At 48.6% G+C, this 23,908-nt stretch overlaps 1 protein-coding gene across 2 annotated transcripts in view; it reads right to left on the minus strand.

Moving 5' to 3' along the window:
* Positions 1–23,908, minus strand: part of DNAH9 (dynein axonemal heavy chain 9) — a 204,986-nt gene that overhangs the window by 141,602 nt on the left and 39,476 nt on the right. For both annotated transcript variants that reach the window (XM_086624181.1, XM_086624182.1), the window contains exons 24-35: positions 23,099–23,255; positions 22,189–22,293; positions 18,755–18,912; positions 18,297–18,435; positions 16,774–17,061; positions 16,090–16,300; positions 13,075–13,202; positions 12,483–12,591; positions 11,649–11,796; positions 9,876–10,050; positions 4,657–4,830; positions 3,683–3,890 (exon numbers count right to left, since the gene is read on the minus strand). In XM_086624181.1, coding sequence (XP_086480307.1) covers positions 3,683–3,890; positions 4,657–4,830; positions 9,876–10,050; positions 11,649–11,796; positions 12,483–12,591; positions 13,075–13,202; positions 16,090–16,300; positions 16,774–17,061; positions 18,297–18,435; positions 18,755–18,912; positions 22,189–22,293; positions 23,099–23,255 — 2,000 coding nt within the window. The remainder of the gene's footprint in view (positions 1–3,682; positions 3,891–4,656; positions 4,831–9,875; positions 10,051–11,648; positions 11,797–12,482; positions 12,592–13,074; positions 13,203–16,089; positions 16,301–16,773; positions 17,062–18,296; positions 18,436–18,754; positions 18,913–22,188; positions 22,294–23,098; positions 23,256–23,908) is intronic.

A 23,908-nucleotide genomic window follows, 5' to 3' on the forward strand; every position in this document is an offset into this window, starting at 1 on the left:
TAGAGGTGATTGGTTCCTTGGATCGCAGCTCGAGCAACCTTTCTGGCCACGGTAAGTGGAAAAGCAAACAGGAGCAGCTCTCCAGCTCTCCTCTGCCCAGATCCTGGGATGGGTTTTCTGCCGTGGCCTCACGGTCTCAGGGGCTCACTGCTCTCCTGAAGGCAGAAGCAGAATTTGTTCCATTTACACCGTTTGGGGTTGTCAACACACCTATAAGTTGCTGTAGAGAAGCATAAGCAGCAATTCTTGGCAATTAGGCGAGACTGGCAAAAATGTAAATGGGACTGGGAATTTTTATAAAAAAAATCTCCTTGTGAAAGTGTACACTTAAGCCATTCATTATCATGTGCAAAAGTTATTAAGGAAGATTTATATTCCAGTTTTTGCAGACCACAAATCACTTAAAACATCATTTTTCTTACTGCTTCGGTGCGTTGCAGACAGCTTGTCTTTCCCACTACTCAAAATTCAGCTGATTTCTTGTCACAGACAGTTGCTGCCCAAAGGAATGAATTGTGCTAAGAAAAATGATGGATCTTTCCTCAGTGGAGTCTCTCTCTCCCTTCAGCAAAACCACAATATTTGAAATTTCTGGGAGCAAGTTAAATTAAGTGTTTCAAATAAGCATTTAATTTAAATTTAATTAGTCCTTAATTAACATATAAAATCAGCCCTTTTTGAGGTTAAACAAGTTTGCAGGAGATTCATCACACTGAAATGCAATTACTGGGGATCAAGTGACATGGTCGGGAAAGTTGCATTTTAATTCAAAGCCGCATCTCACGACACTAATAAAGGGTCCACGTCTCTGCCTCTGAGATCCCACCACACCCAAATTAGCACCTGAAAGAAACAGTCACTGCCCAGGAGACTTAGCAAGTGCAACTCTTCTTGCCTGCTGGCTGGTGATCAAGGAGGGGGAGAGGGAACCCCAAAACCAAAAACTAAAACATTTATTGCAGTTTTATCACGGCAGATCTGGAGCGGAAAGGTGCTGAAGGACAGAAGACAAGGGGCAATGGCTTTAAACTGAAAGAGGGGGGATTTCAACTAGATCTAAGGAAGAAATTCTTCCCTCTGAGGGTGGTGAGGCACTGGAACAGGTTGCCCAGAGAAGCTGTGGCTGCCCCATCCCTGGCAGTATCCAAGGTCAGGCTGGATGAGGCTTTGGGCAACCTGGTGTAGTGGAAGGTGTCCCTGCCCATGGCAGGGGGGTTGGAACTAGATGGTCTTGAACATCCCTTCCAACCCCAACCATTCTATGATTCTAAGCCAGGGCCACATCTGACAGAGGAGAAAGGAGGAGCAGAGGTCCAAGAGGGCATGAAGCACAGAGAGCAGCAGACTGGAGGTCCAGGGCAATGGGCTGAGAGAGCAACAAATGCCACAGAAACTGGTATTTAGTCACAATACACCAAAAAATAAATACCTGCAGTGGCCCCAGGCTTGGGCAGAGAGAGCGTCTGGCTCCTTTCAACCCCTATGCACGTGCCACTTCTGTAAGCCACGGGTTCCGCAGGGATGGTTTAAACCACACACCTGGGCTTCCCCCAGATGGTGCACGCTCTGCACCCTATAAATCTCTGCACCAACAGGCCCCTTGTCTAGGGAATTACTGGCTTTCAGGTTAGGCTCTATTTTAAGTAAAAAAAAAAAAAATCCCAAACTGCTTTGTGCCCATATTTTACAAATTTAAAGAGGGAGGTGCCTACTAGGGGGAAAAAAAAAAAAAACAAACAACAAAACAAAACAAAAAAAAAACAGCCAAGTGACAAACTACACAAAAAGGGGAAAAATGAACTCTAAAAAATGAGCTACAGGGAACCAGGCCAAGCAGCATAAGTCACGCTTCCCAGTGCAAATCTCACAGCCACATAGAATCATAGAATCATAGAATGGTTAGGGCTGGAAGGGACCTTCAAAGGTCATCTAGTCCAACCCCCCTGCAAGGAACAGGGATACCTCCAACTAGATCAGGTTGCTCAGGGCCTCGTCCAACCTGGCCTTGAACGTCTCCAGGGATGCAGCATCCACCACCTCTCTGGGCAATCTAGAGGTGGTTGCCCAGAACAACCTGAGAACAACCATGTGGAGGGAACAACCCCTCATCTTCATCCCCACACGAGACGAGGGGCTCTTCTCTGCGGAGGGAGGGTGAAAGTCGCCGTCTCAGCCCGGAGCTCACGGCCACAGAAGGGCACGCGCTGCCCGGTCTGGTCTGCCTGGACACATCCCAACACCTGCACACACTCGTCTGGCCAGAGGGAGATAAATGAGCCCACGTCCCTCACCCAGGCAGCTGGGCGGGCAGACAGACCGCTCAGCCCGTTTCCCAGCCCAAGGGCATTTCCCAGAGACCTCGCAAAGGGAGAAAAGGAAAAAGGGGTACATGGGAGGGTGGGCACCAGCAAGACCAGAAACCCCCCCAAACCTGCCCCAGAAAGCTGACATGGCCCCACAACCCGGCCCCAGGGTGCAGAGCAGGGGCTGAGCCTGTGCTGTCACCTCTCTGCAAGCGGCTCAGTCCCACTTGAGCCCCGGCACCTTTCTTAAAACATTTGCGGTGGCAGCAGCCTGGCAGAGCACGGATGAAGCCCCAGGCATCAACCTGGGCTCTGAGCACATCCCCACCCAACACCGCCCGGTGAAGGTTAAATCCTTGGTCTCACTCACGCTTCACAGATGGTGGTCCCGAACATGGATGGGGGAGTAAAAGGATTTTAGGACATTTGGATCAAACCAAGCTACATAAAGGATGTTGTGGTGTTGGTTTTTTTTTTTACGGTGATCCACAGCTGTTATTCAACTCAAAACAACCCAGGTTGTTTCATTTCTGGTTAATAAGGTTAATAAATACACGTTAAAAATTATTTTAACTCTTTTAAGGTCAACTAGAAGTGAAAACATCGTTCCAAAATGAGCCATTTCTCAAGAATTCCCTCCTTTTTCTTCGTCTCTGAAGAGACTACACAGCAAAACTGACATCATCTTGGTCTCAAACTTCATTTTTCATTGATGTGCCAAAATCCTCATCAGTGACGTTCTCATGGACTTCCCCAGGGCCAGCAACTGCTTGGGGCTCTGAGCCCCCCAGGTCCAGCAAGCCCTGTGCCCCTGGGGAGGTGGGGATGAGGGAGCTGCTCCATGGCAGCACGTCGGGCTGCAGCAGGACACAGAGGACAGCCCCAGAACAGGCAGCCCTGGCTCACAGCCCACACATCTCCCTTAGCACCACCTGCACTGCTAATTGGGATGCAAGTCCCATCATGGCACCCTGAGGACAGTTTGGATCTTGGCCAAGAAACCCATCCTGTTCAGCATGGGCTTAAATTCAAGCGGATAAAAGGCACACCTCGAGTACGAGCTGCGTGTTGTACAAAACAGCTGCAGATTTGAGCATGTGCTTCAGCCCAGCCCTGAACCAGAGTCACGGTGTTCAGAATTCAAATCCTCGTCTTGGGAAATGTCACCTTCCACCAAACCAGGGGTTCACTGAACTGAGAGTTTCACAGCAGGGTTTAAGAATCCACGGGCATCAGTGCAGTGCCCCCAGATGACACAGGCAGCTCACTCACAGCTTCCTCCAAACACCAGAGTCCACATCCCACTCCAGACCGTGCCAGATGCCCCAGAATTCCTTAACCTGCCAGACAGAAGTCCCGTGGCTCAGCCACTGTCCTACCTTGCAGCATGGCAGAGGTGGTGTAGTAGTTAAATGGGACCTTCTTCACCACATATGCATCCGTGTCCAGCGAGGAGAGCTTGTCCCCCACCAGCACAGACTTCCCCGTGCCGGCGTTGCCCACCAGCAGCACCGGGCGCTGGCGCTCCAGGAGCCTGTCCATGAAGTACCGCACACGGACCGTCTCAGCGGTGGGCACCAGGCAAGCCTGAGAGGGGCATAACGAGCAGGTCAGAGTCTCCGTCTTTGCCACAAGCCCACAGCCACGTTCTGGGGAGAAGTAAAACTGGGAGAACCAGGAATGAGCGAGGTGACCCCAGTTTCTAGATTGCACTGGGAGGGGAACATCACGCTGCTGCCAGTCATTAAACTCAAACTGTCCGTGCAGATGAAACCAGGACAGCTGGACGCTGGGAGCAGCATCTGGATCTCCCCACAAACACACACTTTGCTAAAACGGTACCAATTTTTACAAGTCATCTGCTCCCTGTGGCACTTTAAAAGGAAAGAAAAGCGTAGCTGGCAAACACGATTCACTCCCTGCAGAAACACCTTTTTTTTTGTCCAAATCATAAAACCATCTCTATTTTCAGCTGGGCACAGGATGACGACACAGTGTCTTGGGGGCTTTGTCACTACATTGTCTCACATCCTGCAGGCTGAACTCCTTGGCCACATGTACCCCCCGTCCTGCACCTCCCATCCTGCACCCGGGGCACACCCGCTCCTGGGTCATCGGGTGGCTCTGAGCCTGACCCTCGTGTACATCGCTCATACTTGGAAGACGGATGAAGGATGTGTCTTCACAGTCAAAGCACAGTAAAGAAAGATGGGTGATTTAGTTGCACCTCATCAAGAATGCCATCCTTATGGTGAAGTGCTTGACCTTTAACGAGACTTCATGGAAATGTCCATGTACAGTCCCTAAAATGCATGTGTTCCTCCCAGACAAAAAGCGTGCAAGGTTCACCCACCTGTAATGGCACTTCTGGATCAAATTCAAACTGAGGAATCAGTTTAGACCAAGGCTCAAATTTCTTCGTTTCTGGATCGATGTAAAAGTCAAAGACTGTGCCCTGAGAGGGAAACTTGATAGTCTTGAATTCTGCCACCCACCACTTGCTGAACTCCACTCTGTAATCCACAAGCTGCAAAGACAAAAAGTGGAGAAAACATGCTCATCTGGAGAAGTTCATTAGTGATGGAGAATGTTATCTATCCCAGTCCACCAGAGTGGAATTGGTCCTTAAAAATATATTCCCCAGCATAATGATCTTATCCTTTTTCCTATTATTAAGCCTAATTTTTCATTTTCTGCATTTCTTCTCATCACTCCTATTTATTCACCTAAATAATTCATCCTCTGTGTTGATCACTCTTGGTACGTCTGAGATGAGATAGATGGATCAATTTGAAAAAGAGAAATACGTGTCTGTGACTAAACAGACCTCTTGATTGACTCTTGGTGCCTACTTCTTCCAACAGACAAGGACACAACATCCGTCTACATCTGTGGTCATGGTTAGTCAAAGCGTGCATACTAAAGCCCTTCCTCATATATTAATACTTAGTTGTTGTCTTCTGGCCTCTTTTCAAGCTGTAACGTTTTGGAGAAGCAGGATTGCAGACATCCACGTACCAAAGCACCACAGAGGGACTTGGCAGGACCGGGGAAGTGATTGTCCCCCGTACTCTGCACTGGTGAGTCCACAGCTCGAATGCCATGTTCAGCTTTGGGCCCCTTGTTACAAGAAAGACATCAAAGTCCTGGAGCATGTCCACTGAAGGGCAATAGAGCTGGTGAAGGGTCTGGAGCACAAGTCATATGAGGAGCAGCTGAGGGAACTGGGGTTGTTCAGCCTGGAGAAAAGGAGGCTGAGGGGAGACCTTCTCGCTCCCTACAACTGCCTGAAAGGAGGTTGTAGCGAGGTGGGGGTCAGGCTCTTCTCCCAAGTAACAAGTGATGGGATGAGGGGAAATGGCCTCAAGTTGCACCAGGGGAGGTTTAGTTTGGATATTAGGGAAAAATTCTTCACCGAAAGGGTTATTATGCATTGGAACAGGCTGCCCAGGGAAGTGGCTGAGTCACTGTCCCCGGAGGTATTCAGAAGACGTGTAGATGTGCTGTTAAATAGATGTCTGTGAAATACCAGACGCATAATTTAGCCGGTTTTAACAGCAGTTTCTTCCTGAGGCATCTGTGGGTCTCTCCTCCCCACAGCCATCCGAGCGCTTTCCCAGGCCAGCAGCCCTGGTGGGACTGCCACCGCAGTGCCCACGGGCTGCCACCGCAGTGCCCACGGGCTGCCACCGCAGTGCCCACGGGCTGCTACACCTCCAGCACGAAACCTGAGTTCGAAGCTGAACTGAACCGAGTGTCCTCTGTAAAGTCTCCTGAGCCACCTTCCACCAAAAGACCGGAGGGAGAATTTGAAAACTGCATTATTAGTATCCAGGATTTTGCAGTCCCGTGCTATTCAGAGAGGCACAATAACTGTAATTCTCCGTTCTCCTGTTGCTGTAACTCCTCAGCGCTGGCCGCCCAGTACCCTGCAGCGGGAGGGATGTGCATCACTGCTAAAAGCTTTCTCACAAGGGTGCCCTTACCCTGGCACAGGCAAACCCTGCCACGGGCTGCCCACCCTTCCCAGCCCAGCACGTAAGCGGAGCCGCTCCAGCCCCAGCTCTATTGCCAGAACAGGAATCAAACTGCTTCTTCAACAAAAACCCCATATGGATTTCTGCTAATTTCAGAAACGGCTATCCATCATCTGCTTTCATACCGGGGCCCTGCTACCCACCACCAGGGGTAGAGCAGCGGGAAGCCTTCCAAACTCTTTCTCCTGACATTTTGGCAGCGAAAGGTCAGCGTGAAGGGCACCTTCGATAGAGAGCAATAAACAGATTTTATGTTGGATCGTTTTTCATCAGCCTTCCCCTCGCTCACGCCGCTGTATCCTCGCGCTCTCAGCTCTGACATTTACAGAGCATCACAAGCGGCGACGCGCGGTCCAGCCTCAAAGTCAAACCCTGCCAGGGACACTGCGCCCGCAGCCCCTCCTGCAACCCACACACAGCCCAGCGAGACCGTGCTGAGCCCAGGCCAGCGCCCCCTGGGACAACATGAGGACTTCAGACGATTGCTGAAGTGAGCCCAAGAAAATGGACAAAAAACTCTGATAACTGTCCATCACGACGCTGAAGAAATACACCATGTCCTGGAATGAGTAAAGAAAGATGGAGAACATCATTGGTGGGATATTTTTGTAGGATATTCACCATTGGCAATTAAAGTGTTAAACTTATTAATACATCCTTTGCTTGTAGTACTGGTAGCAGTAACAATACTAATAATTGTAAACCTTATTTTCCAGTACAAATTAACCAAATTGACTAGAAGAGTTCGGGCGCTACTCACAGTTCTTAAATATGAACAATATGGACTTCTGCAAAAGAATTCACAAGGAAAAAGAAAAGGGGGGAATTGTTACCCAACAATGAAGGGGTTAAAATGTTTGTGTTAAGAATTTCATGAAGGGTTTAGTAGGAGGTTTGCACATACCTAAGGAACAGAACAAGATGACCATCCTTGAAGCTGCCTTCAATCACACTGAAGAAGTGATTAGAAGGGAGACTCTACCCAGAGCTGTCTGCCCTTGAAGGGAACATCCCAGAAAATGTATAAACTTTGTTCTCATGTTTTTCTGAGCTGGCAACACGCGCAGCAGTGACGTGGGGAAGAGGGAATTCTGGCCAGGAGAGACAGCGACCACTGACTCATGGACCACCTGCCCTGAACATAGCCCAGACCCAAAAGAAAGGGGCGGAGGAGAGAACTGAGCTGCAAAGTAATTTACATGTAAAGAGAGAGAGAATTAACCAATTGTTTAAGAGAATAACAATGAATATGTAAACACGTTATGAATATGCAAGATTGTGGTGTATAACTGAGGTTCTGGCCAGGGGCCAGGGGTGCAGCCAGGAGGAGATCTGCCCCGTGCACCCGGAGCTGCAATAAAGAATGCCGCTTTCTAAAACTCCAAAACAAGTCTTGGAAGGTTCAATTTCAATTCTTTCCAGGTACCACCAGGGAGCCACGCAGAGCAACACCTGCCACACCACGGACTAACCCTGCTATGGGGAACGCGGTGCCCATCCGCCACACGCCCACGCTGCAGCCAGCTCACTCAAGGAGCCCTAAGCTCCTGTAATTAGACAGCAGCTTGTACTGCTGAAGCAAGGACGAGCAGAGCTTCCCAGGCTTTGTTGTGTTGGGCTTTTTTATGTCACCCTACACTGGCAGCACTAAGGCTGAGTATTTCCCAGCTGGCACATGGGAAATGGAGGGTTAATTCCTCCACAAGGACCAGGAATAGGTCATTCAATGGCCACGAGGCATGATGGCACTGAGCGAGCACCATGCTGAGCTTGGCCTGTGTTGTTTATCACTTCCCCAGACATCTGCTCCTTGGTGCGAAGCAAACGTGAAGGGTCCGGCAGACGTTGTTGCTCTAACATTGAGGCACATGGAAAAAACATGAGGAGACCTCAGTGAGCTCTTGAGCCGCCTCCGAGAGTGGTGGTGCATCCACTCAAGCTGGGGAATGATCTCTGGTGTCAAGTCCATGGAGAGACCTCCCACGTACTCCAGACAACACAGAGCTTGACACAAGCCCATTAGAGACCAGGTGTGGATCTCTGAGCCCTTGACAGCAGTGCCCTGTCTCTGGGCAGACCCACACATCAGGACAACATGCTTTAGACCTGAGGATAAGGTATCCTCTGACCAGGAGATGCAACCACTCCAGAGAGACTGAGCAGAACCAGAGCAGGCAGTTCCAGCAAGTGCCCGATGTACGTCCATCTGCAGGTTTGCACTACTTGCAGTGGTCCTTGTGCCACTTGCTGAAAACTTGGTACTCAAAATCTAGGCCTTCGGGTGCTACACGTGCTCTTAGACCTCTCTACAAGTGCCTCAAGCTTCTCCTGCCTGCCTCTGAACCAGTCACATTAAAAATCTCCAGCTTGTACAGGCATCAATCTGGAAACGGCAACGCCAGCAGAGGGTGGGAAACTGTCCTGTGAGCACGGGCACGAAACCGTGGAAGGGAGCCAAGGGTGGCCCTAGCGTCGGCAGCGCTGGCAGCAGGACTCGGACACGCAGCCCGCTGGCTCCTTGTTCGTTATTACCGTTAACGGTTGGAAGTTGTAAAACAGCAGCAGCTTTTCCAATTACTTGGAAATGGAGAGACAGCCCTGCTGTGCCGAGCTGAGCCGTGCGGCCAGGAAATGGGGCGGAACTGGGGACTGGAGTGAAGGGAAATGGCCATTTCTCCTCTCCTGTGCATGAGGCATTGGGCAGAGACAGAGAACAGGGAGGGTCAGAGGCAGCAGCACAGCTCTGCTCCCCCCAGGTAAGTCTGGAGAAGATCCTTCTCAAGATCCCTGTTGTTCACATGCTACAGCTCCCACCAAAGCAGTTGGGTTTCAGCCCAGCTGGAAATGTCTGTGTTTCTCCAACGTTTTAAGGGACCAGGACGTGAAAGGGGGCTGAAAACGTGCTGTATCAACTGCTGACCTTGAGAAAACTCAGTCTTATAATATCACCATCACACCCACATTATATAATGCAAGCTGACGGATTCAGAGGCTGACAGCTGCAATTAATCCATAGGATAGATGCACTGTGGGAAGCAGCATGGAGAGTAGCGCCCTGTCTTCCTCTGCCTCTCAGACACGAGCGTACTTTGAATGTCAGAGACAACACTAGAGATCCACAACCCGATTAATCATCCTGGCCTAAGATGATCTTGGTCTCTAGATCGTGTCCTCCAGCACTACAGATTGGGTGTGGACATCCATCCACCAACAGCTTGACTGAGCCCAGCAGCTCCTGCCAGAGACCATATTTCCCCCCAGTGGAATGTGTCTGCATAAGCAAACATCCCTCTGTCTTTGGCACTTGACCCCTCAGCCATTCTCCCGTGGTGTTACACCCTGGATAACGAGGCCTTTCGCAAAAGGAATTGTTGTGTTCAGGTTTCTGGTTTCTTATCACCTGTATGAGCGCCCCAGGAAAACAGCATTACTGATCCAAGACTGTGTTTTGGAAAGTATTAAAAAAAAAAATCAAAACAAACAAACAAACAAAAAACCTCTGTAAAAGACGCTGAAACAGCATCTTCCTTCTTACCTGGTCTTGAAACATTGATCCACCAAAGGCCCAGACAGCAGCAAAGACAAAGTAAAGTTCATAAAGCTCCTTGGGACAGTCGGGAGGTGTGTTCTCCTCCGTCAGGAGGCATTCAAGGAGGTAGCACAGCATCTGAACCATACTCTGCTCAGGAATGGGAATAATCTTCTTAAACCTAAGGAATGGAAACGGAAAGCATGGGAAATATAATTGGGTCCAGCAATACAGTCGCTCCCAACCCGGGAAGGAAAGCCTCAAAATGCTTTTTCAGAATATTAGCGCTGTGCTTGCCAGCAGTGCATGGCTTACTCCCAGGGACAGCAATAAAGGAACATCCATTCTCTCCCTCGGACCTGCTGGCACCGGCGCATACACAATAATAACAGTAATCAGAAGTTTCGAGCCTTTTAAAACTTTGATCCTCTTGAAAGAAGTAAAAATGGAAGACTCGCTAAAGGCGATGATTTCCTGCGAACACCACGAGTTCAAAAGCGGTCAAATAGAGGAGTAATAAAATAAACCCTTTCATCTTGCCATTTTACATTCATTTAGGCTACACTTACAGAATTCCAAACTAATATCGTAGCAGCACTGAAGTCCTCCATAAAGTAATTACAGCTATTTGAAAGGTTGGTTCTACAATTTCTGAATTAAGCAAGCTACCAAAATACTCAGCTCAGGGGTGCCTGCAGCTAATCCCGTGGATTTCACGGTCTAACAATGTTCAGCAAATAGAGTGGGAAATGTCCAATGAATTTTGCTGCCAACAGCTATAACCAGCTTGGTCCCCCAGGGAGCAGCTCCCTAGAAAGAGGCCTAACTCCTACTTCCAAAGACCACGGCTTTCACTAATGCCGCCCCTCTGACACATCCTCACCCTGGTTGATAACTCCCATGCTCAATTGTACACTGAATTTTTAATTTTATTTTTTTTTAATGAAGGTGCAACTACAGGAAGCAAGCAGAGGGTAGGAGAAGCTCCCTTACTCAAGGTTGTTGGGACTTCACTTTGGTCAGTCCTCACCACAGTATAAGAGAGCTGTCTCCCATGATGATAAGAAAGAACCACACGACTTCTCTATGGGCGCTGCTTTAAAGCTAACTCAAGCCAAGAAGCACCAGGACCCTTCCAAATATCCAAGTTCTTCATGCTCATTAGATTCGTGTCCAACCATAGAACATACCCAGGCTGGACACCCACACAGACCGACTTCATTTTGTTAAATTATATCAGGAAAGAAATTCAAGAGAGAACTGCCAGTAGAGCAAACCCATCCTCTCCCACAAACAGCAGTTTCCTTCTCGTCTCTGAGGGGCAGGAAAAGAAGTGGGGAGAGGAAAAAACAGGATCTGCTCTCTCCATCTTCCACACTGCATACTGAAAATTTTCCTTCAGCAGTGGTCTGAAATCTGCTCTACTGAAAAATCACTCGTGGAGCAGACTCAGGTCTAGCATGACACATCAGGAGACTGAAAAACTTTCTCTGTAGGATCTCCTGGATTTACTTTCCAAGCAATAGAGAGCAGGTACAGGTAATATAGGAACAATCAAATCAAAGTCAGATGAAAACCAGATCTGACCAACAGAGAACGTGCAGGAGCATCAGCTTCCCCACCTCGCCCCGTTGTTTCTCTGAGCTTAAGCCAACGATGCTCAGGGTTCTCAGGGGCAAGGAGGGCAATGTGCTCACAACCCCAGCACAGCTCGGCTGGAAGGTGGCAAGTGTCCTCCTGCGCTGGCCAGTGGAGATACAATCACTCTTCAGATGGTACCTTGTTCTGAGGGTATCCAGGCAAATCGGCAGGTACTTATCAAACAAAATGGTCAGGTTGGCTCTTTCGGACTGGATCTCTCGCCTGTCAATCCAGCTGCTCACTGGGGGATTCCAGCCCAGATCCGATGGGTTGATGTACAGGATCCCTTTAGGCCCAAGGTAAGAGAGAACAGTAAGGACTCAGCAGAGACTATTCCTTTCCTCCAGTAGAATGTCTCAGCTACTTTGACACAACTCAAACCCCATCAAACGTGCCTGGGTGCCCCATCACCCACCACTCCTCCTGCCCCACTGCAGAGTAGAAACAGTAACAGTGAAGAGACTTAACTCAGGAAATCAAGACACCTTTCACGACACTGCCCCAAATTCAGAACATGATCTTGCTTGAGTCATGTTGTTGCTCTGGGCCTCGTTTCCCCATGTGTAAAACTAGAAGACACCTTCATTCCCTTCTGCTGTATTTCATGCACTTCTCCAGAAGATCAGGAGCTCTTCGAGATAGGGACTGTCCCTCTCCTCACCAAGTCCCTACACAGAGCTTTGCACAACAGGAGCATTCTCTCAGCAATGCTGAAGTCATGATCACCCATCAACAGTCAGAGAGCTCTGGGTAAATCTAGGAGATGATGACAGCTCCACATAAGGACTTGAGATCAGGATCCTCAGTTTGTCTATCCATTTCAGGAATCTACTCTGTCCACCAAAGGCGGCTATGAACTCAGGTTGGGTACTTTCAGCAGGAACCAAGTTGGCCAACAAAAGACTAGTTAATGGCACTAGATCCTACTTGGTCCACGCAAAACCCCAGTGTGAAGCTCAGACCAGGACTCACCTGCTCTGGACACGGTTGCTGGGGTGGCTGTGCGCAGGTGGCTGATCTCGAAGACCAGCCGCATGGTTGGGTTCAGAGGGATTCTCTCATTGCTTGCCAGGGTCAGCACCTACATGTGGCAGACAGACAGGTGAACGTCTCCCCCGGAAACAGGAATGGAAAGTGTTCAGCACTGTGCACTAAAAAGCTCGGCTGCTGTCAGCCCAGCTCCTCAAGGCAAAGCAGCTGATTTCTAGTAGGTAGGAGAACGATCCCTCTCTCTTCCATGACCCAGAATGAACAGCACTCCCTTAGGGTGGGGAAAAAATTGTAGGATTATGACCCCACTCTATTCTTAAAGGGCCTGAAGTTATGATCAGGACATCTTTGGTTACTCATGAGCCCAACTCTCTAGAAAAAGGAAATTCCAGTGAAAACATGCTTTGAGCTGTTTCCCTCATGCACCATTTTATACCAAGCAATATTGCATAAATATCTGAAGAAACACAACTCCATTGTCCTAGCAGGTGTTTTTTCAGCATCTGCATTTCTCCTAGGCTGAATCATGCCATGCAGTCACCGAACACCTGCTGCTTTATCTTGCATCCATTACCTTATTATCATCCATCACAGTATTAAGAGACTCAATCCACATTGGATCAATATCTCCATCTAGTACCATCCACTTGGGACCATCATGTGTGATGTTGGCCAGCTCTCGCATGATTGATGAAAACAGTCCTGGGAAGGCGACAGGAATATGTTGATGAACGCTGAAGTTGACACCTGCCCTAAGAGATTTCTCCAGCAACTTACTAAAAATTATCCTAATTAATGCTTTCCTCTTAAGCACTCAAAACTCTCTGCATCTGCACATAAATATTACTATATCACTATATGGGTCTAGTCTGCTTTGAAGAAAAAAAAACGTTACCAGTTGTCACCACTGAAAATAACTGCAGACCTCCATACGAGCTTCATTCCCACCGAGAAACATAGATTCATAGATTCATAGATTTCTAGGTTGGAAAAGACCTCAGAGATCATCCAGTCCAACCGTCCCTAATCCCCATTAAACCATATCCCTAAGTAGATCATCCACCCTGTTCTTAAACACATCCAGAGATGGGGACTCAACCACCTCCCTGGGCAGCCTATTCCAGTGGCTGACAACCCTTTCAGAGAAGAAATACTTTCTAACATCCAACCTGAACCTCCCCTGACTAAGCTTATACCCATTTCCTCTTGTTCTATCACCCATCACTGATGTAAAGAGCCCTTCCCCCACCTCCCCACCATCCCTTCTCAAGTATTTGTAGGCCGTAATCAGGTCTCCCCTCAGCCTCCTCTTCTCCAGGCTAAACAGCCCCAACTCCCTCAGCCGCTCAATCTCTCTCTTAAAGCGAGGGGCCCAAAACTGGGCACAATATTCCAGGTGCGGCCTCACCAGTGCCGAGTACAGGGGCAGGATCACTTCCCTGCTCCTGCTGGTCACACTGTTCTTGATACACACCAGTATCCCATTGGCCTTTTTGGCCACCTGGGCACACTGCTGGCTCATATCAAGCCAGTAGTCAACCAACACCCCCAGGTCCTTCTCTGCCAGGCAGCTCTCCACGTATGGGAGGAGAAAAGTGAAGAGCAGATACTCAGAAGCAAAAGAAGGTACGAATTACACAATGCAGAGAAAACCATCTGAATATACCTCAGAAGTTCTTATAAATGTTTTTTTTTTGTGACTCAAAGTATATCAGGGAAATCGAGATGCATTAAACGCCGGGTCACGGCTTTAGTGAGATTGAGGGGAAAACAAGCATGGAATGACATTGAATGACAGAACAAAATGTCAGTAAAACCAAGGAGACAGAGAGGATGCAGTGTCTCGAGGGGAGTAAATAATGAATGTTAAGAAGACCACGAAGGCTGGAACAGAGCAGCAGTACTGCAGAGCAAATGAAAACTCCACAAAACTATCGCTCTCCCGTACACGTCAAAATACCCAGGGAGACGCTGGTCTTCATGAAAAAACATCAGGCAAACATTAAAAAAAAGCCTCTCTTCTGGTGAATCGTGACAAGCACAGTTTTTTTTTTTTTCTCCAGGACAAGCTATTTCCTTGTGATCCAGATCAGGATCAGCGAGTGGCACTATGCGACTGAAGACAAAGCTTGTGCACAGCAAAGGCAGAACAGCTCGCCCGAAACAGGTATCCAGTAAAAAAAAATAAAAATAACACTTCACTGGCTCTGCCTTGACTCGGTTCTTCACATGTTGGACACAGGCCCTGGACCACTCCACCACCACTGGTGTCAGAAATAGCTTCTGTCTCAGAGCATCAATGCTTCCCCCATGCACACCCCAACAGCAGAGGGGAGGAAAGTGCCTCTCTCCCAACCTGTGTATCCACACCTCTGGTCTTGGGATTTAGAAGAAGAGTTTGGTTCTGCAAAGAGCACTTTCAGGATGCCCTTGTGGGACATTTTACCACCTGGCAGGTATAACCTTTTCAACTCTTGATAATGAAAGGAGTGACAGGATTAAAATGGGAAGAGGAAAAGAAGGGGCTGATCCGTAAGGGAACACACCCGCTGGTGCTGGGCTGCAGTGAAGATTGCCTGGCTGGCGTCTGACAACAAGAAACAAAATTTTCAGGAACGGTTAAGGCAGAAAATATCTGCCTTGAAACCTCAGGGACGAGTCCCGTAAGCTCCCTTGAAACGTTACAGGCTGGAAACCACTGGGCAGCCCCTGTGAAATGTCCCTCTTGCTGTCCAGTGCCACCGCAGTGCTCGGTCTGCAGTCACTGCTGCAGCCAGTCTGCCGAGTTCCGGCTGTATCCCACGCTTCCCTCTGTCGCTTTGATTTAGGGTCCCTAATTACAATTAAAAAGAAATTAACCCTGGCCCTGGAGCAAGGCATGGGGTCAGGAGGGGGCCAGGCGGAGGCCAGGGGAGGTGGGCGGCATCATCTCCTGGTGGACTTTGAGCCAAGGATGATTTATGGCAACGTCTTCCCTTACCTCGCCCACACCTCCCAAACCAGCCTCGCACGTAAATCAAAGCTGCCGTTACGTTTTCGCTCCAGATTTCTGTAAGCTTTCAGCAAATTTTAAACCCTCATCTTACGTTCCTCAGGAGCAATCAGGATCAACCAACTGGTAAGTGCTGGTGTACTACAGAGACCGGGCAGCAACGTTAAGTGGAAAACCACCACTTTAAGGCTGCTGTGTCTCTGCCACCAGCAATGGAAACGTGGGGATGGCACATTTTGGGGCACCCCAGCGCACACCGTAGGGCAGGAGGGAATTTTCTTCCATGACTGGTCCAGCCAACCCTGAAAAACTGCCTGCCTCACTTAAGAACTGGTAAGCATTGGTATTAATGGACATGATAGTCGTCCTTAGGGCATTAGGATAAAGTAGGTTTATGCCATACTTGCCATTTGAAGATCAAAAAGCTAAAACATCCTACGTATCCTTTCAACAACAAACTGCCACGTGGCTGTGAGCAGCAGAGAAGCACCTGGGCTTTCAGCCCTGCACAAAGAACCAGTCATCCTGCTGCTGCCCAGGGAGTTCATTAAAAACATCCGTCTTTATCTACACACTCAGGCATGAAAAGACATTTACCATCTTTCCATTCTCTTGTTGCTGGGTTAATGATGCCGAAAAGCTCATCATTGGTGACTGCCTTGGGGTTGAGGTCTGTCCAGACAGGACGGCGCTTCATTATCTGGTAAGTCTTGTTCAGGGATCTCATCACCTGAGACTTGCCCGTGCCTGCGTTCCCCACCACGAAGACAGAGTGCCGGACTGTCAGCAGCTCCTCCAGCTGCACCACCTGAGAAAAACACTTCCAAATTTTAGATAAAGATGACAAACCAAAGTTCAGATTACAAAATAGCTCCCATTGGGCCTCTTCTTTAGAAAGATGCAACCCAGAGACACAAAAGGATTTGACATTAAGTTTGGTCTAGCCACTCTAATCAAGATGGGCGAAATCCTCAGCCTGCAGACAAACCACCAGCACTATTTACACCTGATAGCCATCAGCCAAGGAGGTTCTGCTCTCCAGGGGCCCCACTTTCATGAGCCTACAAGAGTTAGTCTCTTTGTAAACTCAGGGACTGAGCCACTGCTGGCTTTAGGGGCAGGTGCAACTGCATCAGATACAGCAGAGCTGACTGTCCTCCATCAAGGTCTGCCTGCAAGGGAGATATTGTGCAGAACCTTCTTTGAGGAGGCAAAGATGATTGAGAAAACCCAAATGATTTGATGGCGATGTAGGTACAGCAGAATATCTCTTGGTCTTACTTTGAGCACAAAGTTGTCTTCAGCCTGCAGCCGGAGGTCCAGCACAGCCTGCCTCACAAACGACTCAAAATTCAGGTCACGCTTCCGAGGCACATCCAGCGCAGGGAAAAGATCCCCAATCAGCCCCATAAACACGGGCACATCATCGGTCACAATCTTGGGGATGTTGAAGTCACGAAGAGAGCGCATCAGAACTTGGTCTTCAGGTCGCTCTGGGTCATCTCGCTTGAGGGAGCCAGCAACAACTAACACCGATTTGATAGCACGCAAGCCCCAGTCGTAGTGATCCTACACGAGGGGAAGAAAAAAGAAGCAAGTTCATGCTCAGACAGTACATCACTGTGTACGGTGAAGAACCAGCATCTCCAAACTGCCAGACAAGCCAGCAATGGAAACACATGCAAATCTGTTATTAGCATTGTGGCCAGAGACCTCGACCAGCCTGAGTTACCAGTTTCCATTTCAGTAGGTGAGATTCCCATCAGGGACAGTATTAAAGAGTCAAATAATTCAGCTGTTCATACTGTCACACAGGCTCACAGTTGGCAGTAAGACAGCAGTAGGACTTGCACTCCAGAGACCTAAGCAATTTGTTTCACCTAAATCATAAAGCAGCTAAAGCAAGGCCAGCCAGACCTCTGGACCTGCAGGAGGTGAAAGGCTACCAAGGTGAAAGGCTTGTTAGTCCACTACAGGGCCTCAAATACCCAAGTTTCTCCATCCTGCCCATCACAAGATCACAAGCATGTTTGGTCTAAGAGGCAGTCTCCCAAGCAGGGGCCAGTAAAGGCATTGCTGAAAAAGGACCACAAAAAGGCATGAGAGGGACTCTCAAGCCAACAAATAAATTGTTATATTTCTACTCTGTTAACACTCTCCAGAGCACAGCTCGACAGCCAATTGCTTTGTGTGGGAGGTCATGGCTTCCACCAAGATCTCCAAGGCACAGCACAAAGCTTCTGTGACAGGGCGTCTCCCACCCAGCCCCATGCTGGCACAGCCAGGATCAGATTTTCCATCTCACATTGTGATTCAGCTCTTCCCTGGACCCAACTTTGATCTATGCAAAGGACAACAAGTAAAAATCTGATTTGCTTTGCACTGAAAGTGACCCTGCTTAGCCAACACCTAACAAGACCTGGAACCCTTAGGCTGACCTCAGAGAGGGACAGACATCATAAACCACTTGCAGGCAGGAGAATAGGAACTAAGAGACTGGAAAGCAAAGCATCACTGAATACTACCCTAAACATGGTGTTATTTGAGCCCACTGAAAGATCTCTCTCATTCATGCTTTGGTCAAGTTCTTTTGTCTCTGCAGATCCTCCAGTAAAGCAGTCTGAGAATTTCATTGCTCTGATGATCAGAAACCTTCTCTTCTCCCAGCAGCTAGTGCAAATCCTGACATGAAATAAGAGCTGTGAAGTTTTAGCCATGGAGCTGAGTGGCAGAGTGCCATATTTCTGCCGATTTTGAACATCAACAGGCCTCATTGTACCATCCAGGCACAGAAGCAGGCTCACCTGCTTGGACAGGAGCTCTTTGCAGAGTTGGTACAGAGTAATGAACTTCCTGGCTAATGCCCGGGCCTCAAGGAATCCCTCAGCCACCAACATAATTTCACAGATGAGCTCAAAGTCTGGCACGACCATCGCGCATGGCCTAAAAAAAACAGGTAAGAAAAGATTGCACAACAGGTATTTCTTGCCTTACAGGACCTAGAGGCAGTGGATTTGCAGCTTTATCTTCCAGGTCTTCTCCTATGAGCCAGGTCACACTCTGCCGTTCCCACCGCGAGGGACAGAGCTGCTTTGCCCTGCCTGTGAATTCCCAGACCCAGGCTGGCTGCATGAGGCAGAAACTATCTGAAAATCCCCAAAGCAAGTGAATTCCCCAAGGAAACAAAGTCATACCTCTATGTTCCAAAAGACAATTCCTGGTGGACTTGTAATACAGGTCACAAGCTCTGACCTGGACTTACCTGAAGAGCGCTTTCAAATTCTCGGGTAGCTCAGTTCGCCCTGCATAACCAGGGTTCATGGTGATGAAAATGCCTACTGAGGGCACCAAGTTAATCTCTTCTCCAAGAAAATTGAAGGATTTCTTCTTCTCCCGTATTGCATCCTGCACACTCTTCACCTAGAAACCAAGACATTATTATAGTATCGGTGTTCAGTTAGGAAAAACACATCAGACAGCAGTGCTGCCTTCCCTACACTTGGTCCCATGACAAACGGATCTTATCATCGTTTTGGTTTGGTTTTTTACTGACCATGTAAAGCTTTATACACTGTTTGGAGTAAATCTGTACGGCAATATCAATGTCCCATCACAATCAGACTCTGACAAAGCAGAAAAGTGAACTGAAGAGCCTGGCCAGTCAAAGTGCAAAGGAGTGGCAAGAATTTACACCTTTGCTTCGTAAGACAACAGCAGATGTGGGTCAGGAAGCAGAAAATGCTCTCAACGCTGCCTGCATCTCACCTTGGCTTTTGACATCACCCGTGGGACACTTCTCAGCACATCTCACAGCAAAAACTCCACCAAAGGCTAAATGATGTCTTTGAACTTCCCAACCTAGCAGGAGGCCAGAGGCATGAGATGCGATACAGGGCTGTCCAGGCATCCACAACGCAGCAACAGCCAAATGCACTCCCAAGAGTCTGACACAGTATGGGCCCCTGATTCCCTTCACCCATCTTCATCCCTCCTCACACACCGTTGCTCTTCATGAACATCCCATGCCTGCCCTGTTCCTTGACTAGACCCAGAGAAGAAGCAGCATTTCCCAATAAACTTGGCCTCAGCTCAACTGCAGACTGATCACTTGATACCACTTTTAAAGATTTTGAGGAATCAGATGCTTAATTTAAAACCAAAACCACAAGGCAGAAGCTGTAAAACCTCCCCTGGCACCTTCACTCACGAATATTATTTCATTTTTTATATTTGCCTGATCGCGGCTTTGTTCTTCTCATTCCTCACCTTCCAAAAAGAGCAAATTTATTAAAGCTAGATCACCTTTCTGCAAACAGCACTTCAGCGAGGGAGAAATCCCTCTGTATTCACTGCTCTAACCTTACTGCTGTTTGCCATCTTAAAGTTCAGCAATTAATCGAATTTTTCTCTGTAAGGAACCATATCGACATTAGCTGCATGACTAAGACAGCCAATTAACCATCACCATGGTTACACTCCTAATAGCAGCCAGGAGACACGATGATGGAATGACAACCGCGCCGCTTTCTTCAGATGCCGCGCTCCAGCCAGGAGCGAGGGAACCATTAGCAGTTGAGTCATATCTGGGCTTCTTTTGTTCAGCTTCCCTTTTTATTTTAAGATCCTCAAAGATTTTTTTCAATGACAGCTTTAAACTAGAACCTGACGGAAGAGAAATTGAGAGGGAACGCTACGTAAACTCCTGTACCCGCCTGGGGCTTCTGTGGGACGCCACGTAAGGTACCAATTATGAGAGAAAAAGAGATGAGAAGAGTGAGTAGTTCACGGAGGGGTCCAGAACAACGTCTTTGACCGAAACATTTACAAAAGTGTAGAAACTTCTGAGCGTCAGGTCTTTCTCTCTGTAATACCAAGCCCAAAAGGGGGTCTAGGAAGAATCCAGCACCTCAGTCAGACATTGGGATCCTAAAACCTGCACTCAGCTGACACTTGAGTCCAGAAGAACTTAGATACTTTGTCACCTCAGTTTTCAACACTGAAGCCCCCCAAGGCTCAAAATTTTCAGTTTTGCCCATGTCAGAGCTGTCTCAGTCTGGATAGTGCAGCTAAGCACCCACCCGTTGTTCAAACTGGACTTACTTGGCATTTTCAGAGGATACCAACAACACTTAGGACCTGGACAACATCCAGACACAGTTCTCCTTCAAAGCAAGGGGCAGAAAAAGTAGCAGGATCTGCTCTCATCCTGCTGCCCCATGGTTATACCTGGCTACCCCAGATTTCGTCCCCTGCCATGGAGATTTACCCTCTCAGCACTTGTCTTGGGTGCCCTTTCACTGCCCACGGGGCACGCGTGACCAGAGGCCAGAACACTGCTCCTCCCACAGCCCTTTCCCTTGTATAAAATAATTCCAGAGTTCCTCATGGACCAGAAAGAGGAGGGGAAGGAAGAGGCAAAGTGCCAGATTATACGTAAGCACAAGAGAACAGGTCTCTCCAGCATGATGGGGAGGTCAGTCTCCTTTCCAGCCCTTCTCCAAGGCCTGCTGCTGGGCTTTACACGAGACTCACCAACAGAATGCACTGAATGGTTAAACTACAGTGGGCACAAGAAATCACTCAACAGGGAAAACACCTATGCACAGCGGGCACAGCTCACACAGCTCCCTCCCAGCTTTAATCCCACGCTGTCAGGGTGTCCTACACGTAAGTAAGAGCGGCTGCAGGTTCCAGCTACCGAGCGGCACCCAACCGACACTGGCTTTCAGGAGCACCACGCTGCACCCACGGTGCTGCACCCGTTCCTCCTAGGAATTACACCACTTGGCTGGGAATACTCTCCAAAGCCATTTTGCAGAGCTCTCATTACAGACACTGGAATTAAATCTACCTCCAAAAAAGAGAAGGAAGGAAGGAAAGAAGACTCACAGTCTTGGTGACAGGTAAGCGTTAAGAAAACTAATCTTGAACATATTCCTATTTGCTGAATAGGACACAATCTGTGCCTCACTGGAGGCAATAAGTAACCCCAAAAGTCCAGCAGGCCATGGATCTGCCCCAAACACCACCCTTTTCATAGAACCATAGAATGGTTTGGGTTGGAAGGGACCTTCAAGACCATCTAGTTCCAACCCCCCTGCCATGGGCAGGGACACCTTCCACTACACCAGGTTGCCCAAAGCCCCATCCAACCTGGCCTTGAACGCTTCCAGGGATGGGGCAGCCACAGCTTCTCTGGGCAACCTGTTCCAGTGCCTCACCACTCTCAGAGGGAAGAACTTCTTCCTTAGATCTAATCTAAATCTACCCTTCCCCTCCATGAAAATGACTCCCTACACGGCAAGCTGAGCAGCCGTGAGCGAAGGCAGCTCTGCTCCTTAAAATGATGCGCTGCGATTGTCTCGCAGCACATTAATGACACAAGTGTCTTCCTCAAGAGGAATCGGGACAGAGCCACGGTGAATACTGGTGTGGGAGAAGATGCTACAGAGAACGGCCTCAACTCAAATGCTCTAACCAGGGGAAGAAAAGAAGTGACAAAAATGTTTGCAGCACATAACTGCTGCATTTTGTTAGTGCTGATATTCACATGATTAATCCTGGGAAATAATCCCTCACCTGCCTACACATGGAACTGAAACCAGTAACACGCACTTTCCGTATTTACCCTTGCTCCACAGGCTGCAGCGTGGCTCTGCCTTGTTTGGATTTATTTACAAGCATTTCTCCGCTTACCTGTACAGCAACCACAGAAAGGACTTCAACTGAGATCCTGTTAAATTCATCAAAACAGCCCCAGGCTCCTGTTTGGGAAAGGCCTTTGTAAATATTCCCACAAGACTAGGAGAAAAAAAAAAAAAAAAAAGAAATTACAAGACTGAAATCACAAATGGAATCAACTCTAGCAAAAAAATAGATTTTATTTCCCAGCCTGTTTATTTATAGCAATTTACAGTCTATTGTGAGTATTTAGAAAAGTGCATGGAAACAGCAGGCAGAACTCAATTATAATATTTATAGCCCTGCACAGTTTGCCACTTGATTTGCTAATTGCACTTGCTCGACATATCTGTGCGCTTGCTTCACCGAAAGGTCACCTGCCAGCCCCGCTTCCTGGGACAGCCCAGGTGACACAAAACATGACCCGAGGCTACCGAAATCACCGCGCCGTGTCAGACCGGTGGAGAGCACGGCTCAGCCCAACCATGCCTTGTTCCGCAGCGGCTGAAGGTTCAGCACGTTTTGGCTTATTCTGGGACAGGATCCTGAGGAACCCAGGACAGGTCCTGTCCGCCCACAAGTGTGCCAAGGAGAAGCCACCAAGGTCAAAGTATCAGCACAGCCTCGGTCTCAACTGAACAGGTCAAAATTTTTTAAGCATTTCCCATGGAAGCTAACTCCAGAAGGGAAGGGAAAGGCGTAACGAGGCAGAGAGCACAGTTTGGGTCTTCCTGAAGAACCTTGTGCAAGTCTTAAAGAAGAAAAGAGAGGAAGAGAAAAAGCTGTTCAGTAGAAGGGAACGTAGCAGAGATTTGAAGAGAGGTGATGGACCAAAGCGGTCTCAGCTGGATTACTCTAATCCTTCAGGTTTCATGGGGCCCTGAGCATCCCCAGCCCCACCTGACGGCCCAGGTGGGAGCAGTACCTTGTAGTCCATCTGTTCGGAGCAGTTAAACACATACACCATGATGCCCAGGGCTCGCCCCAAGTCTTTCGTAGTCTCCGTCTTGCCAGTGCCCGCAGGGCCCGCGGGTGCTCCGCTCATGGTCAGGTGCAGCGACTGGGTCAGGGTGATGTAACATCTTTCACAGCCAAGAATGAAGGAAAAAAGGAAAGCGATTGAGAACTTGGTCCAACAGGTCACTGTTGGGCTGCAGGGGAATGGCACTAGGGCAGGGCACTCAGGAAAGCCTTTCTTTTGAAAAGCTCTGCGTGTCTAAGCTGAAAGTCCTCTTGGGCATTAATTACCACCTCTGCCCAGCTGTGTTTTCTCCAGGAGATACTCATCTTCCACTGGGGTCTGTCCAACCTCTTCACGTCCGGCTTGTGCTTTCTTTGGATCCTCAATACCACTCACTGACATTGGGCATGTCCCAGATAGTATGAGAAAAGGTCAGCTTTTCTGAAAGACTTTCCTCCTACCCTCTTGCCCTCAGTGCTCTTCAGCCCAAAGGATCCCATTCCCCATCACTGACAGATGGCCTATGAATAATCCCACTCAACGCTGCAGCAAGCCCCAAAGTTTCTCCATCAGGCTGATGATGGACACCAGGGAGGTGCCCACGTGTGGGTGTCTATACTCCCTGTACAAGCCACAGAGCTGTAGTCAATACGGCCAACACAACCGACAATGCATTGGGGCTTGGCTCACGTGACTAACATGGGTGACTAGAGCCATCTGAGGTGCTCCTGGCTACTGAAGTGTCACATAGGGTGGAATGATAGGACAAGGGAT

Source organism: Tauraco erythrolophus, chromosome 20 (assembly GCF_009769465.1).
Source record: "Tauraco erythrolophus isolate bTauEry1 chromosome 20, bTauEry1.pri, whole genome shotgun sequence".
NCBI lineage: Eukaryota > Metazoa > Chordata > Aves > Musophagiformes > Musophagidae > Tauraco > Tauraco erythrolophus.